General features: G+C 42.9%; 1 protein-coding gene across 1 annotated transcript in view; it reads right to left on the bottom strand.

Moving 5' to 3' along the window:
• Nucleotides 1-14,344, bottom strand: part of LOC129696942 (dystonin-like) — a 529,669-nt gene that overhangs the window by 161,919 nt on the left and 353,406 nt on the right. Inside the window, 5 exon segments of the mRNA XM_055635073.1 lie at nt 4,620-4,749; nt 7,515-7,750; nt 10,005-10,058; nt 11,802-11,928; nt 13,604-13,760. Coding sequence (XP_055491048.1) covers nt 4,620-4,749; nt 7,515-7,750; nt 10,005-10,058; nt 11,802-11,928; nt 13,604-13,760 — 704 coding nt within the window.

The raw sequence follows: 14,344 nt of genomic DNA, 5'->3' as shown, positions 1-14,344 counted from the left end.
AATTTAAGGCCTTGTGAAACAGAAGTAGGATGCAAATTATAATCTGCACCAAATCTTATCATTCTAACATGTGTCTGCAGAGTTGAGATTTGTTTATTTTCCACTGTCTGAATCTGAGGCATTTAAAACATTGATGGTGCAGGTAAATAAGCATGGAGAAAGTGTGAGCAAAAGGCAAAGGGAAGAGCGAATGTAAAATGCTGACGGGGAAGATTGAAGGTGATCAGGAGAGGGAGGGGACATGAGGGAAGACTCGGCTTGTACTCGCTAGAATTTAGAAGATTGGGGGGGGATCTTATAGAAACTTACAAAATTCTTAAGGGGTTGGACAGGCTCGATGCAGGAAGATTGTTCCCGATGTTGGGGACGTCCAGAACAAGGGGTCACAGTTTAAGGATAAGGGGGAAATCTTTTAGGACTGAGATGAGGAAAACATTTTTCACACAGAGTGGTGAATCTCTGGAACTCTCTGCCACAGAAGGTAGTTGAGGCCAGTTCATTCGCTATATTTAAGAGGAAGTTAGATGTGGCCCTTGTGGCTAAGGGGATCAGGGGGTATGGAGAGAAGGCAGGTACAGGATACTGAGTTGGATGATCAGCCATTATCATATTGAATTGCGGTGCAGGCTCAAAGGGCCGAATGGCCTACTCCTGCACCTATTTTCTATGTTTCTATGTAAGAGGGGAAATCAAGATAGGCTGAGAAGGGCTAATTAGAGAGGATGGGGAAAATGGGAAATGGTAACAGGGTGGGACAGTGGTGCAGCTGTTAGAGCCCCTGCCTCACAGCACCAGAGACCCGGGTTCAGTCCTGACCTCGGCTGTTGTCTGTGCAGCTTGCTGCTTTTCCCTGTGACTGTGTAGGGTTCCCCCAGGTGCTCCGGTTCCCTCCCACATCCCAAAGACGTGTGGTTTTATAGGTTAATTGCCTTCTGTAATTTGCCCCTAGCATGCTGGGAGTGGGATACCATTGAACGGGTGATCGATGGCCACTGGGTGGGCTGAAGGGCCTGTTTCCATGCTGTATCTCTAAACTACAACAGAGTGGGGAACGGCGGGGAGAATGCAAGCGATGGAGCACAAACAGTGGGGGGGGGGGGGGGGGGGATGGATGGGAAGCAAATGGGATGGGAGAGAAAAACATTGGGGCACAGGGGCAGTGAAGAGAGGGGGCAAACCGGGGAGAGAGAGAGAGGAGGCAAGTAGAAGCAGGGGCAGGCAAGGTGAAGGAGTAGGGATAAGCAAGAGAAGGAGGAAAAGCAGAAGAAAGAAGAAATAAATGGTAAGTAAATCTGAGGAAGGACATTATTGCCATAGAGGGAGTGCAGAGACGGTTCACCAGACTGATTCCTGGGATGTCAGGACTGTCGTATGAAGAAAGACTGGATAGACTTGGTTTATACTCTCTAGAATTTAGGAGATTGAGAGGGGATCTTATAGAAACTTACAAAATTCTTAAGAGGTTGGACAGGCTAGATGCAGGAAGATTGTTCCTGATGTTGGGGAAGTCCAGGCAAGGGGGTCACAGCTTAAGGATAAGGGGGAAATCCTTTAAAACCGAGATGAGAAGAACCTTTTTCACACAGAGAGTGGTGAATCTCTGGAACTCTCTGCCACAGAGGGTAGTTGAGGCCAGTTAATTGGCTATATTTAAGAGGGAGTTAGCTGTGGCCCTTGTGGCTAAAGGGATCAGGGGGTATGGAGAGAAGGCAGGTACGGGATACTGAGTTGGATGATCAGCCATGATCATATTGAATGGCGGTGCAGGCTCGAAGGGCCGAATGGCCTACTCCTGCACCTAAATTTCTATGTTTCTATGTAAGGGATGGGAAGAGGAGGTAAGTACAAATGGTGACTTGGTGGGGGCAAGCAGAATGGGGAGAGGCAAGTGGGTGTGGATGCAAGTTGGCGGGGGGAGAGGAGCTTTGGTAGAAAGGGAAAACATAAGGAGAACAGTACAGCAAGTGACAGTACCTGGGAATATGTGTAAAAGGAGCATGGCCATTCAGCCTGCTCCAGCATTCAGTGGACCATCTTCTACCCATTTATCAGCCCTATTCCCACATCCCTCAATTCTCCCAAATTCCAGAAATCCATTGATCTCCGTTTCGAATGATCTCAGCGACCGAGACGCCACATCAGCCTTGAAAGGAATTCCAAAGATCCGCCAGCCTCTGAGTGAAGAAATATCTCATCTCAGCGCTGAGACTGTGACTCTCCTCACACCAGTGAGAAATACCTAGCACCATGGAATACCCCATCCCACGCCTCCTCGCCACATCTAGGCCAGAGTCCTCAATGGATTTTAGTCCTCTAAGGACTCATGAGGACACCTCTCAATTCTTCTAAACTCTCGAGATTAGACGCCTTGCCTGCTCAACACTTCCTCCTTCACCAGACCTGCCATCCAAGATCCAGCCTGGTGCACTTTCCCTCCACTCACTCTACCTTAGGCATATAGACCAACATATACAATACTTCAGGTGTGCTCTGTAAGAGAGAAAGGGATAAAGGAAAGAAGGAGATGGGATGTCTTTAGACTTTAGAGATAAACCATGGAGACAGGCCCTTCGACCCATCAAGCCCATGCTGACCAGTGATCACCCATACACTCGTTCTATCCTACACACTAGGGCCAATTACAATTTACAGAGGCCAATTAACCTACAAACCTGTGGGAGGAAACCAGAGCACCTGTAGAAAACCCACACGGTCACAGGGAAAACGTACAAATTCCGTACAGACAGCACCCTGGGTCATACCTGGGTCAGGATCATACCTGGGTCTCTGGTGCCATAAGGCAGTAACTCCACCACTGCACCATTGTGCTGCCCTAACTTGCCCTAAGCCAAACCTGGAATGAGCTGCCATAGAACATAGTTGGGGCAGGTAGAATAACAACATTTAAAATACATTTAGACAGGTGCTTGGGTAGTAAAGAGATTGAGGGGCAAGCTTAGATGGGGAATTGTGGTTGACATGGACGAATTGGGCTAAAGAGGCTGTTTCTCTGCTGTACGACTGTGATTTGTAGTCGGAGGGAAAGAGGGGAGAAATCTGTAAGTGGCTGGAAGGAAGCTCAGAGAGACTTGCCTCTGTATTTCAACACTGATACTGCAGGAGTCTCAGACTGGGTTACAAGCTGATGTATTGGTTACGCAACCTTTCCAACAAATGAATGGGAGAGCAGACTTTGTAAAAAGTGAACACAAACAAGAAATCCTTTGTGAGTACAGCTCAATGAGAACAACGCAGATGATGCAGAAGCCATGTCGGGCTTCAATACCAACTATTCATCCACTGCCCTGCAAAGAAAATCTTTTCATATTAATGAGCACTATGCTACCCAGTTCCCATTTATGTTCTACTCATTTCATGGCTCATTCCTAAAGTCAATTGCTTCATGTGTCAAGTTGCACATTTGCTGTTCCTTGAAGTTGCATCGGGAAGATCTATCTAGGCGACTGTCGTTTTCAATGGAGGGACAAGGGAATGATTTAGCACAGGGCTAAAATTAAAAATGCTTATTGATGGAATAATGAAGTTACAATCAACCACTCTCATCAAAGCTGCATGTTTAATAAGGACACACAGGTTTGTGGGTTAATCGGACAGGGAGGTATTCCTAGAACGTCCGTTCTGTGATTTAATAAGTTTCGTGCATTTCAGTACCTTTCGAATCGCGCTTCATCATCAGATTTGGTTCCTTTCACTGTACAGTATATCGAGCTCAATGATTACTGCTGTACTTAGATCTCTGTTTTCCCATTTCCATGTTAATTCAAAATAAGGGTGTTATCTCTCGTTGGCTGTCAAACATTCTAGAATGTTCTGAGATTGAGCTTGATGGTCCCAAGTAAAAATCTTTTAATCTACCTTCCTTTCATATGTCAAAAAAATACATACCTTAAAACATCTTAACATATTAAAGAGACATTAAAAGTAAATCCCCGAGAGGTATTGTTTCAATTTTTTGTGCATTCACCGTCTGCATTAGGTATCCCTCTATTTAAATGGAAATCAATGAAAAAAAAGCAGACCTGAAATTAAAACAGAAAATGCTGGATATTCTCAGCAAGTCGAGCATAATCTGCAGACAGGCCCACTAAACTGGAATTGCATTCACTCGAATAAAGGAGACGGTGGCGAAATGTAACTGAGGTATCTGAAATTACAGGAGGCCTAGCTTGGGTAAGAACCCATCTCACTTGAGAAAGGTCGGGGGCAAAGATTTATCATAATTGTTATAAATTGGATTTGGGAAAGCATTTTCATGCACTCGACAAGAGGTAAGGGATTGGAGTTTGTTGTTGAAAAAGTGGTGGAGGCTAAAAACACAATACTTGGATGAGTGTTTGTTGTGCCAGAAATTACTGAACTATGAACCAAGAGCAGTAAAAAGTGAAAGTAGTTTCGATAGCTCTTTTCTAGCTGGTTTAGAGACAACAGGCCAAATGAGCGACACCTGTGTTATGAGAACAAATGGCATAAACCTGACTGACGTTCTCTTGACTCTCAAAGACTGAGAGCTGGCTTGATCAACATGTTCAAAATGATAGTGGCAATATTGAAGTTGTGTTACTACTATGCATTCATAAGATAGACAAGTGAAAGATTACTTATATAATCCAGCGTCTGTCTCCATTTCCCTGCTTCAGGCGAGTCCGGGTTTTCTTGCAGTAGCAAAGTCAACTTCTCTTTCACCTGTTCAACCCTATCTGTGTTTTGTTTCAATTCAGCTTCGAGCACCTGGAGCAAGGAGGCACAAGAAAAATGTTAAGAGTTAAATGCAGAAAACGATGCCTTGATCAGGCATATTGAATCAACTCTTGAAATGTAATATCTGTTGAAAGGGACACATATCCTAAACATTAGGAAAGGACAGGGTAATAAGCAAAACAATCACTAATATAACTATTTAATTATACTGTAGAACCACAAAAACCCTGATGGGCAAAATACTGGAAGACTTACTGGTTGTTCTCCATCATTTTCCAATTGCCCAACTGCTTTTATACATTATTGAAAGCTGAAAAATATATTAGTTTCTTCTATTTTTTAAACATTCCATAGTTAGTCAGAAGTATAAGAAATATCTCAACTTTAAATAGTTTAGTCGCAGTGATGTAATTTATTGGACCGAAAAGCAACCCCTATGTGAAAGAAGCCAGACGTTAGAGAACAAACACAAAATATACGTGCTGGTCTGGAGTAACTCACTCAACACTCTCATCTCAGTCTCCACTTCAATCCCCTGAACATTGGACACAATTATTTACCCTGTACATCTGCTGACACAGACCAGAATCTCTTTCCTATCAGGCACAACATCTTTACTCCAGCATTTTGTGTCCAGGCGCAACAACTGTTGGGCTTTTTCCAAAGCCTACAAGGAGTTGCACCTTTCAATAAAATTAGTCCTTACACCTGGGGAACGCCTCATGCACACTGATGGGTTTGAATACACTCTTCATAACATGGGACGATGGGATTTTTCTGCAGCTACTGTTGGGTTTATGTTTTTGATGCCTGTGTTCTCCTGTTGCTGAAGACATACGCAGTTCATTTTGAATGGGTTTGATGGTCTTTTCTTGCCTGTCCGTTTGCAGGTATGCAACCGTAGAAACACGCAGTGTAGTCTCTGTTCTTCTGCTTACTTTTTGTTACACCATGAAAAAGTAGCAGCGCTTGACTTTGGGATAGTCGCTTATTGTACTGAAAGTGGTCATTCAGACAATCTTTGAGGAGCTGCCCAATTTGCCCCACTTCACCCGCTCTTTTCTTATAGCCCTGCAAATTCCAAATATCCAGTTCCCTTTTGCAAATCATTCTTTACGGCTCCTATCTTTCCCTCTCGACCCCATTCTCTTATCTTCTCCCCATTACCCCCGACACCCTTACTAATCAAGAATCTGACAATCTCCGCCTTAAAAATATCCATTGACTTGGCCTCCTCAGATGTATCTGGCAACAAAGTTCACAGATTCATCACCCTCTGACCAAACAAATTCTTCCTCATCTCCTTTCTAAAGGTACGTCCTTTTATTCTGAGGCTTGTCCCAGACTCCCCCATGGAATCATCCTATCCACATCCACAATCCTCAATATTTGTTACGTTTTAATGAGCCGCCTACCCCACCCCCTTGTCATCCTTCTAAACTCCAGCGAGTACAGGCGCAGTGCTGTCTAACACTCATCATATGTTAACCCAATCATTCCTGGGATCATTCTCGTAAACCTCCTCTGGACCCTCTCCAACGCCAGCAGATCCTTCCTCAGATATGGAGCCCAACACAGGCATGGACAGGATCCTTTTCGGGTTGGGACTTTTTTCAGCTGTGTGACTGTGTTCAGTTGCAGGTAATTGAATCACTGCTCTCCAGAGTCAGCACTGCCCCCACTCAGCACCCTGACTGGAAATGGATCCACTCTGCGCTAAATGTGATTTCAGAACACACTCACGCTGGTAATTCACAGGCTTGTACCTTTAAAAGGGATTTTGTGTTCAGTGTTTAAATTTGTACTGACTGTTGAGTTTCTACAGGAATATTGGAATGACATTGAATACATTGGGAAGCTTTGTTATTTGACCTCAGTCCAGCTGCATGAAATGGGATAATTAACACTTTACACATAGTAAGCAGATTTTGAAAGTATACTGTAAAGTAGCTCACAAGGTGGTTCACTTAAGAGTGAAACTGAAGGATTAAAAAAAAAATGCACCATTCTCCCCTTGTTGCGGGGAGAGTTCATGTTAGATTATATGGACAATGGTAGTTTGTACCTTTAACAAAGTCATTTCAAATCACCAGTACTACTAAACAGTACGCAGGTATCAGCTGTGGTTAAGTGGTAGCATCTTATCTCACAGTCTGCAGGTTGCAGATTCTAATCTCACTTCTGAAACTTAGACAGAAAATGTTGGCTTTACATTGAAGTAGTGAGGGAGCGTGATGCTGTCAGATTTTGTTCAAAGCAAAAATAGGTGGCAGATTTCAGTGTGAATGTAAGCGTACAGCAATGATCCTCTTCCCCTTTGCCACGTCCATTTTATTACTCTCTGCAGAGAGAGACTGGTCACGAACAAAAAAAATGGCTTCATAGAAAATAGTTCTTGAATCATTCCTATCCTCTGGTATACTACTCATATAAAAGCTATCTTTAATATAATCGACATATCAAAGTTAAACTTATCCATCACAACTTAACTTCAGGAAAGACACAAATTGCGGGAGTAACAGCGGGTCAGGCAACATCCACGGAGTGCATGGATAAGTGACGTTTTAGTCTGTATCCAAGGGATGCCTGCCGCCTGACCAGCTGTTACTCCAGCATGTTGTGTCTTTTCTTGGTAAACCAGCGTCTGCAGTTCCTTGTTTCTCCATTTTATCTTCACTGCAGCTTGAAGTAAAGACTTTTGAACAACATAAATGGGGAGATAATTTAATTAATAAATGAAGTTTGTCACTCCTTGACACATTTAACTAGAAATAACAATCAGGATCAGTGCACACCTTGTGTTGCTCAATTTGCTCCTTTATAGCTTCATTCTCTGTTGGCACTGTATCCCAGCCTGCAGCTCTCTTATCCACCGACTCCAGCCACTCTCTGATCACCAAGGCTTCCTCCTGGGTGTGTTGCCTCTGAGCCAGCATGGAATCCAGCTGGCTCTCCGTCCTCTTCAGCGAGGCTCCCGCCTCTTCGTACCGACGACTTACATCTGCAACATCTTTCTGGATGGCACTCACCTCTGTAGTGAGGAAAAATTCTTCAACTCATTGACAAGTTTTTTTTGTGCAGCAAGGGAGATAGACTAACTTAAAAATCAGATGGGAAGTTTATGTAAATACAACAAACTTTACATTTTAGAATGTCATTGTTTTGCAACTCACCACAAATCGGAAAGTCTTTGTCCATTTCTACAGCTAAGTTGTATATCTGTCTAAGTTGGCCCCTTGGAGTTTCCAAGATTTACTTTGTCCAATCTGAACGCAATCTATAATCTGATACTGAATTTTGGAACTGCCCTTTGCTGACGTTACAGTTTCTGTTCTATCGTTCCACACCAGAGGTACATTATCCAACTTCTAAAATCAGAGTTTTAACACTTGAAACAGACCTGAGTTTACTCTAATCATAAAAATCATAACAACATTCCATTGAAAAAGGAGGGAATCAAATAGAATCAATATTTCTCTTTTTATTGGTGAATGTAAGATAGCTCCTTCATCCCACACTATTGACAACAGACAATAGACAATAGGTGCAGGAATAGGCCATTTGGCCCTTCGAGCCAGCACCACCATTCAATGTGATCATGGCTGATCATCCACAATCAGTACCCCGTTCCTGCCTTCTCCCATTATCCCCTGACTCCGCTATCTTTACGAGCCCTGTCTAGCTCTATTGATGGGAAGGGGTTAGATGGCTCTGGGCCAAATGCAAATAAATGGGAAAAGCCCAATAGGTCGCATTGATCGGCATGGTTAAGGTTGGCCCAAGGGCCTGTGTCCATGCTGCAAAGTTTCATGAATCTATAACTCACACACAACATCCTCCAGCAAGGAAGTACAACGGAACACCACCGACTCCTGGCTCTGATGATACTGCTTGTATCTTCTGCAAGTCAGCCAGAGTCAGAAAATTATTGCTGCAGAGCTGTGGAAACTTTGCACAATAATCTGTGTTCCAGCTGCAGTGGGAGTACTGGGCCAGAGATGCATTGTGTGAGTTGCCCTATTTTAAATGATGGCCTCGCCAGCTGGCTGTAAAAAGAGATTTCAGCTTGACTATGCATATGGGAGGGACCTCCAATCCCCCGAGCAATTTTTCACTTCAACCCACGAAATTTAGAAAAGATTATGATGGGGCTTTACAAAATTGAACAACCATTGGGAGAATGTGGGGGATGGACGTCCCAAGATTGGACAACGTATGGGGAGATTGTGGGAGTTTACCATCATGCGGTTGGGCAACCCTAGCGGGGAGAGTGTGGGAGCAGAGCACCACGAGGTTGAATGATCACTGGACAAAGAAGTGTGAGGAATAATTTTGTGAGGTGAGACTTCAGTAAGATGACATGTTGACTTTAATGGACATTAATGGATATTTAACTAATTAAATGCCTACTATGTTCTGTGTGCTGATGCAAAGCAAGAATGTCATTGTCCTACCTGGGACACATGAAAATAAACTCACTTGACTTGACTGCCCTCCAAAACTGACCAGTCAACCATCACTCCAGGGGTGTGAGAACAACTTAATAAGGCCCCATAAAAGCTCCACGGCTAATTTAGCAACACACTTTCCACCATGCCAATGCGATATAATCATTTGAATGTGAACTAATCTGCCATTAAAGAACCTAACTATTACGCCACTAACATTAACTAACCTGCCGCAAAAAAAAAGCTAACTAATCCGCCACTGAACATTATCGAACCTGACACAAACAACATTAGCTAACAATCTATCAAGAATGTTAACTAGAATCCAACACTCAGAATGTAATCTAACCTGCCATAAGGACTTGTTCTTCTTGCAAATGAAACATAAACCAAAGGAATAGTTAGATCTCAAGCCGGGTGTTGAGCAGCCAGGTTGTTGTCCCTGTGTCAATGTCTGCCAGGCCCTGAGCTCCATTTGGTGGGTGGTAGAGCGGGCACCCAGAGATGGCATGGTTGGCTGTCTGTTGTTCTGTGCCGCAAGGAATGTTTCAGTAACACAATGCACCCTGCTTTCCGCACTCTCTTTCATACACAACTGCCCCGTTGCTGCACTTCCTTGAAAACTACAAGCTTCACAGGAAGATGTATCATTCTATTGTATAAATTCTTAACGCAAGCCAATTAAGAGTGTAATTTTTATAGGAGAAGCGTCCACTACTCTTGTCCAGCATCACCAAAGTCCCAAACGTTCCAAATTAACTGAGATTGACTGTAGTTTGTTGTGTTACAAGAGTAGGCTATGCTCACGTTATTCAACTTGAAAAATGGTCTCCTCACCTTTTGAATCACAGACATCAGAGACTTCACTCCCACCATTCACCACCTGTGGACCTGCAGAATAATACATTGAGGTGAAGGATTTCCATTACTTGAGTTGCAGATAACACAGAGTAAAAATGTTAATAGCTCCTGAGAAAAAGGAAGATCAACTGTCGAAATATCATCCTGGTACATCTTCCCATTACACAGTAACAAGAGCAAACATCCTTGCACAGATCTTCATAAGTTCAAAGCAGCAGAATTAGGCCTAGAGTCTGAAGAAGGGGTTCTGCCCGAAACATAGAAACATAGAAATTAGGTGCAGGAGTAGGCCATTCGGCCCTTCAAGCCTGCACCACCATTCAATATGATCATGGCTGATCATCCAGTTCAGTATCCCATACCTGCCTTCTCTCCATACCCCCTGATCCCCTTAGCCACAAGGGCCACATCTAACTCCCTCTTAAATATAGCCAATGAACTGGCCTCAACTACCCTCTGTGGCAGAGAGTTCCAGAGATTCACCACTCTCTGTGTGAAAAAAGTTCTTCTCACCCCGGTTTTAAAGGATTTCCCCCTTATCCTTAAGCTGTGACGCCTTGTCCTGGACTTCCCTAACATCGGGAACAATCTTCCTGCATCTAGCCTGTCCAACCCCTTAAGAATTTTGTAAGTTTCTATAAGATCCCCTCTCAATCTCCTAAATTCTAGAGAGTATAAACCAAGTCTATCCAGTCTTTCTTCATAAGACAGTCCTGACATCCAGGAATCAGTCTGGTGAACCGTCTCTGCACTCCCTCCATGGTAATAATGTCCTTCCTCAGATTTGGAGACCAAAACTGTACGCAATACTCCAGGTGTGGTCTCACCAAGTCCCTGTACAACGTTGCCTATTTCCTTCGCTCCATAGATGCTGCTGCACCCGCTGAATTTTTTCAGCATTTTGTCAACCTTCGATTTTCCAGCATCTGCAGTTCCTTCTTAAACAGCAGAATTAGGCCATTTGGCCCATCGGTCTACTACAGTCATTCAATTATGACTGGTCTATCATTTCCTCTCAATGACCATTCTCCTCCCTTCTCCGTGTAAACCTTTGCACCCTTACTAATCAAGGATCGGTCAATGTCCACTTTAAATATACCCAATGACTTGGCCTCCTCCGGCATCTGTGGCAATGAATTCCACAAATGTGCACATGAATTCCCACAGATCTTATGGGCTCTCCTTCCACGGAGACATCATCGTTAAACAGGAAGGCAAAAATAAAAAGAAGCAGAACTAAAAACATTCATGCAAACGGTGATAAATTAAGTTTTCATATTTTATGCTAAATTACAGGGTATTACTGGTAAAGTGATGATCGTCTTACATTTAATTAAAGTCACCACTTCTTTTCATTTGAACTGAAGCAGCTCATTTGGTCACAAATCCGTGAAATTAAAACTCAAAACAAGATTAGTTTAATATCGGCGTTGCACTGTAGATCTCCTGCGATGCTTGGCTAGAGAGTTAATTGATTTTAAAATGTAGGTTTATTGACTGTCAGATGGTGGGTCATCAGTGTAACTGGAGATAATACAAATTGAAGACATTCAGATAAATCTATTAGAAGCGGACATGTGGAAAATCCATTCCCAACACATTGCGCATTGCTGGCATTCCACCACATTTAGTCACCTGCTGAACCGGTAAACAAACGAAAAGGTAGAAAATTCACAACACCGTCATCCCAGTCATCAATCTAACAAGCAGTGTTAGGGCATTAAATAAGGAGTAGGGAGTTTTAAAATAGGCATCCAGTATTCAGTCCTTTACCTGATTTGAATGCTGGTCTTGAAACGACTGGAGAAATCAGCACATTGATCTGGTGACATAAAGCTGATCCTTTCCGATTAACTTCCTGGACCTCAGAAGCCTTTGCTGTCCACTCATCACACATGACCTAAATAAAAGACAACATTACCTGCTTTTTTAAGAGGCACAAATCTTCATGTGCAAAAAAAGTGAGAAAGGAGATCCTGAATCACTGATGCTCTTTTATGAAGATGAGTATTGAAGAATTAAATCAGTTTCTTCATACAGCTAACAAGATGATTAATAACTAACACTCCGGAGCTAGCTTTTCCTGCAATGTTTCTAAGTGATCTATGATAGGAAATACAGACCATGAATAAAATGATGTTGTATATTGCATCATTATATAGGAAACCATTTAAGACATCCTTTGGAAACTAGAAACATTCCCTTGAATCTTCAAATGCTCGAATGCTCTTTAGTGCATTGTGTCTGTGCTCATACCTTTTCTAGAGATATCGCCACATAAGATTCCACAAAGGATCCAGTGCATTGAGGATCCTATTTGGTGTGATAAATGATTGAATTCCCATGAACTTTTTGGAAGTGATTTTCATTGTGTATTAAAATCACCAGCACCCTCAGCGAGCTTGTTATGGACACCAAGGGGGTCTTTGGACCACAGCTCCTGAAGCAAGATCCAGCAAGGTCCAGCATCACGATCAACTGGGCTGTAGCTAAGCTACATTGCTTGAAAAGCACATATGGAAACATCTCAACTCCACCATTAAATAGTTAATAATTTCCAAACGGATGGACTGCGACCACAATACTCTCGAAAGGTCACGGCAATTTCCCAGTGGTCCATAGGGTAGGATTCCTTCCTTGGGCCCCTTGAGCATTGATGATTATCCTTCCACTGGTAAATGTGCCTTGACCTGTCCAGGCCATCAGTTCTGGAAAGCCTCTCTAAATATCTTGTACTGTATTGTATTGTATTGTATTCAAATTTATTGTCATTGTCTCAATTTGAGACAACAAAATGAATTTCTCTTACAGGCAGTATCATAAAAAAAAATCATAAAAAAAATAAAATAATAAATAAATAATAAAACATATTAAAAATAAAATTGAAATTGAATTTAAAAAAAAAGCACAAACACAGAAAGTCCACGACACAACATAACATAAATGGCACCAAGGTGAGGATGGCATCATAGTCCAGCCAGCCTCCCCTCCGTGTTCATCCGTGGTCGGGGCCTTCCGAGCACCCGCAGTCGCCGCCCCGAGTGGCCCGATGTTCAGGCCCTCATGCCGGGCTGGTGGAACACCGACGCCGAACCCCGACGGTGAGCATCCCGACGATCTCCACCAATGCCGTCAACTTTACCACGCTCATTAAACCCCATCATTGGCTTGATGTCAAATTTAGTTCGGCAACACGTCTGGGACATTTTAGTGTTACAGGCAAAAGCTTTCAAGCCTGCTATGAAATGATTGGATTGATAGAGAGACACCGTTTGCACTGAGGAAGGAGCCCAAGGAAAATGGACAACATTTACAAGGTAGAGCTAGGCCTTAAAGGAATGGAATCCGGAAATATGTTTAGAATAGAATGAATAGAATAGAATGCCTTTTTTTATTCAATTAAATTTCATTACATTACTAAAAAAAAAAAAACCAAGACACACACTTAACACAAACATCCATCACAGTGAATCTCCAACACCTCCTCACTGTGATGGAAGAGTGGATGAAGTTTGGATGTCTTTTGGGTAAATTCATTGGCAGCAATAAGTATTTAGTAACCCCAGATTACTCACCTTAACATTGGATAAATGTCCTTGAAGAGTTTCTGTAGAAAGGCTTGAGTCTATTGCTGGAATCCTACTGTTTATTCCCTCCACCCACTTTCTAAATGACTTCACCGAAGTTTGGAATTCATCTGTCTGAAGTTGGCAACAGCATAATTCTTCCTCTCTGCAAATAAAACACCAAAAACAAATGAATGAGCAGAGGAACCTAGCTGATGATATCACAGGGATAGGACTGCGGTATTTTCCAATTATAATTGATCGAGAGCAAAGAGAGTTCAAGCATGGCTTGAACCCGTCAAACCCTGAAACTATGTAACTGGGATCAAACACATGTAACATTGCATAATTAATAACATACTTCCAAACGATTTCTCATCACTCAGTCACCCTAAAGTTAACTATCCCAGTTAGACCACAATTGGTGTGTAAGACATGCAAATACTGAGGCCTGCCAGGTATGTTGGGCTGGGAGAGAATGACGGTTCACTGATCCTGCCAGCCGAGCTAGTCCATGTGGCGGAAGTGTACAGGAGAAGGTGAATTGATGCTGCCCTGTACACCAGGCAGGTTTGAAATCTCGATGGGGTTAGGTCCACTAGCCAAAGGCTATCTATGCTGGCCATTTCATGTGGTGAATTTCATCCTGGATATTTCACTTCGCTGAGACGTGACTCTCAAACCATTGAAAGTGGTCACACAAGGAACTGCAGATGCTGCAATCTGGCTCGGAACATCGTATTCTCCAAT

This window comes from Leucoraja erinacea, chromosome 5, assembly GCF_028641065.1.
Source record: "Leucoraja erinacea ecotype New England chromosome 5, Leri_hhj_1, whole genome shotgun sequence".
NCBI classification, from domain to species: Eukaryota; Metazoa; Chordata; class Chondrichthyes; order Rajiformes; family Rajidae; genus Leucoraja; species Leucoraja erinaceus.
This window is presented reverse-complemented; position numbering and strand designations above follow the sequence as displayed.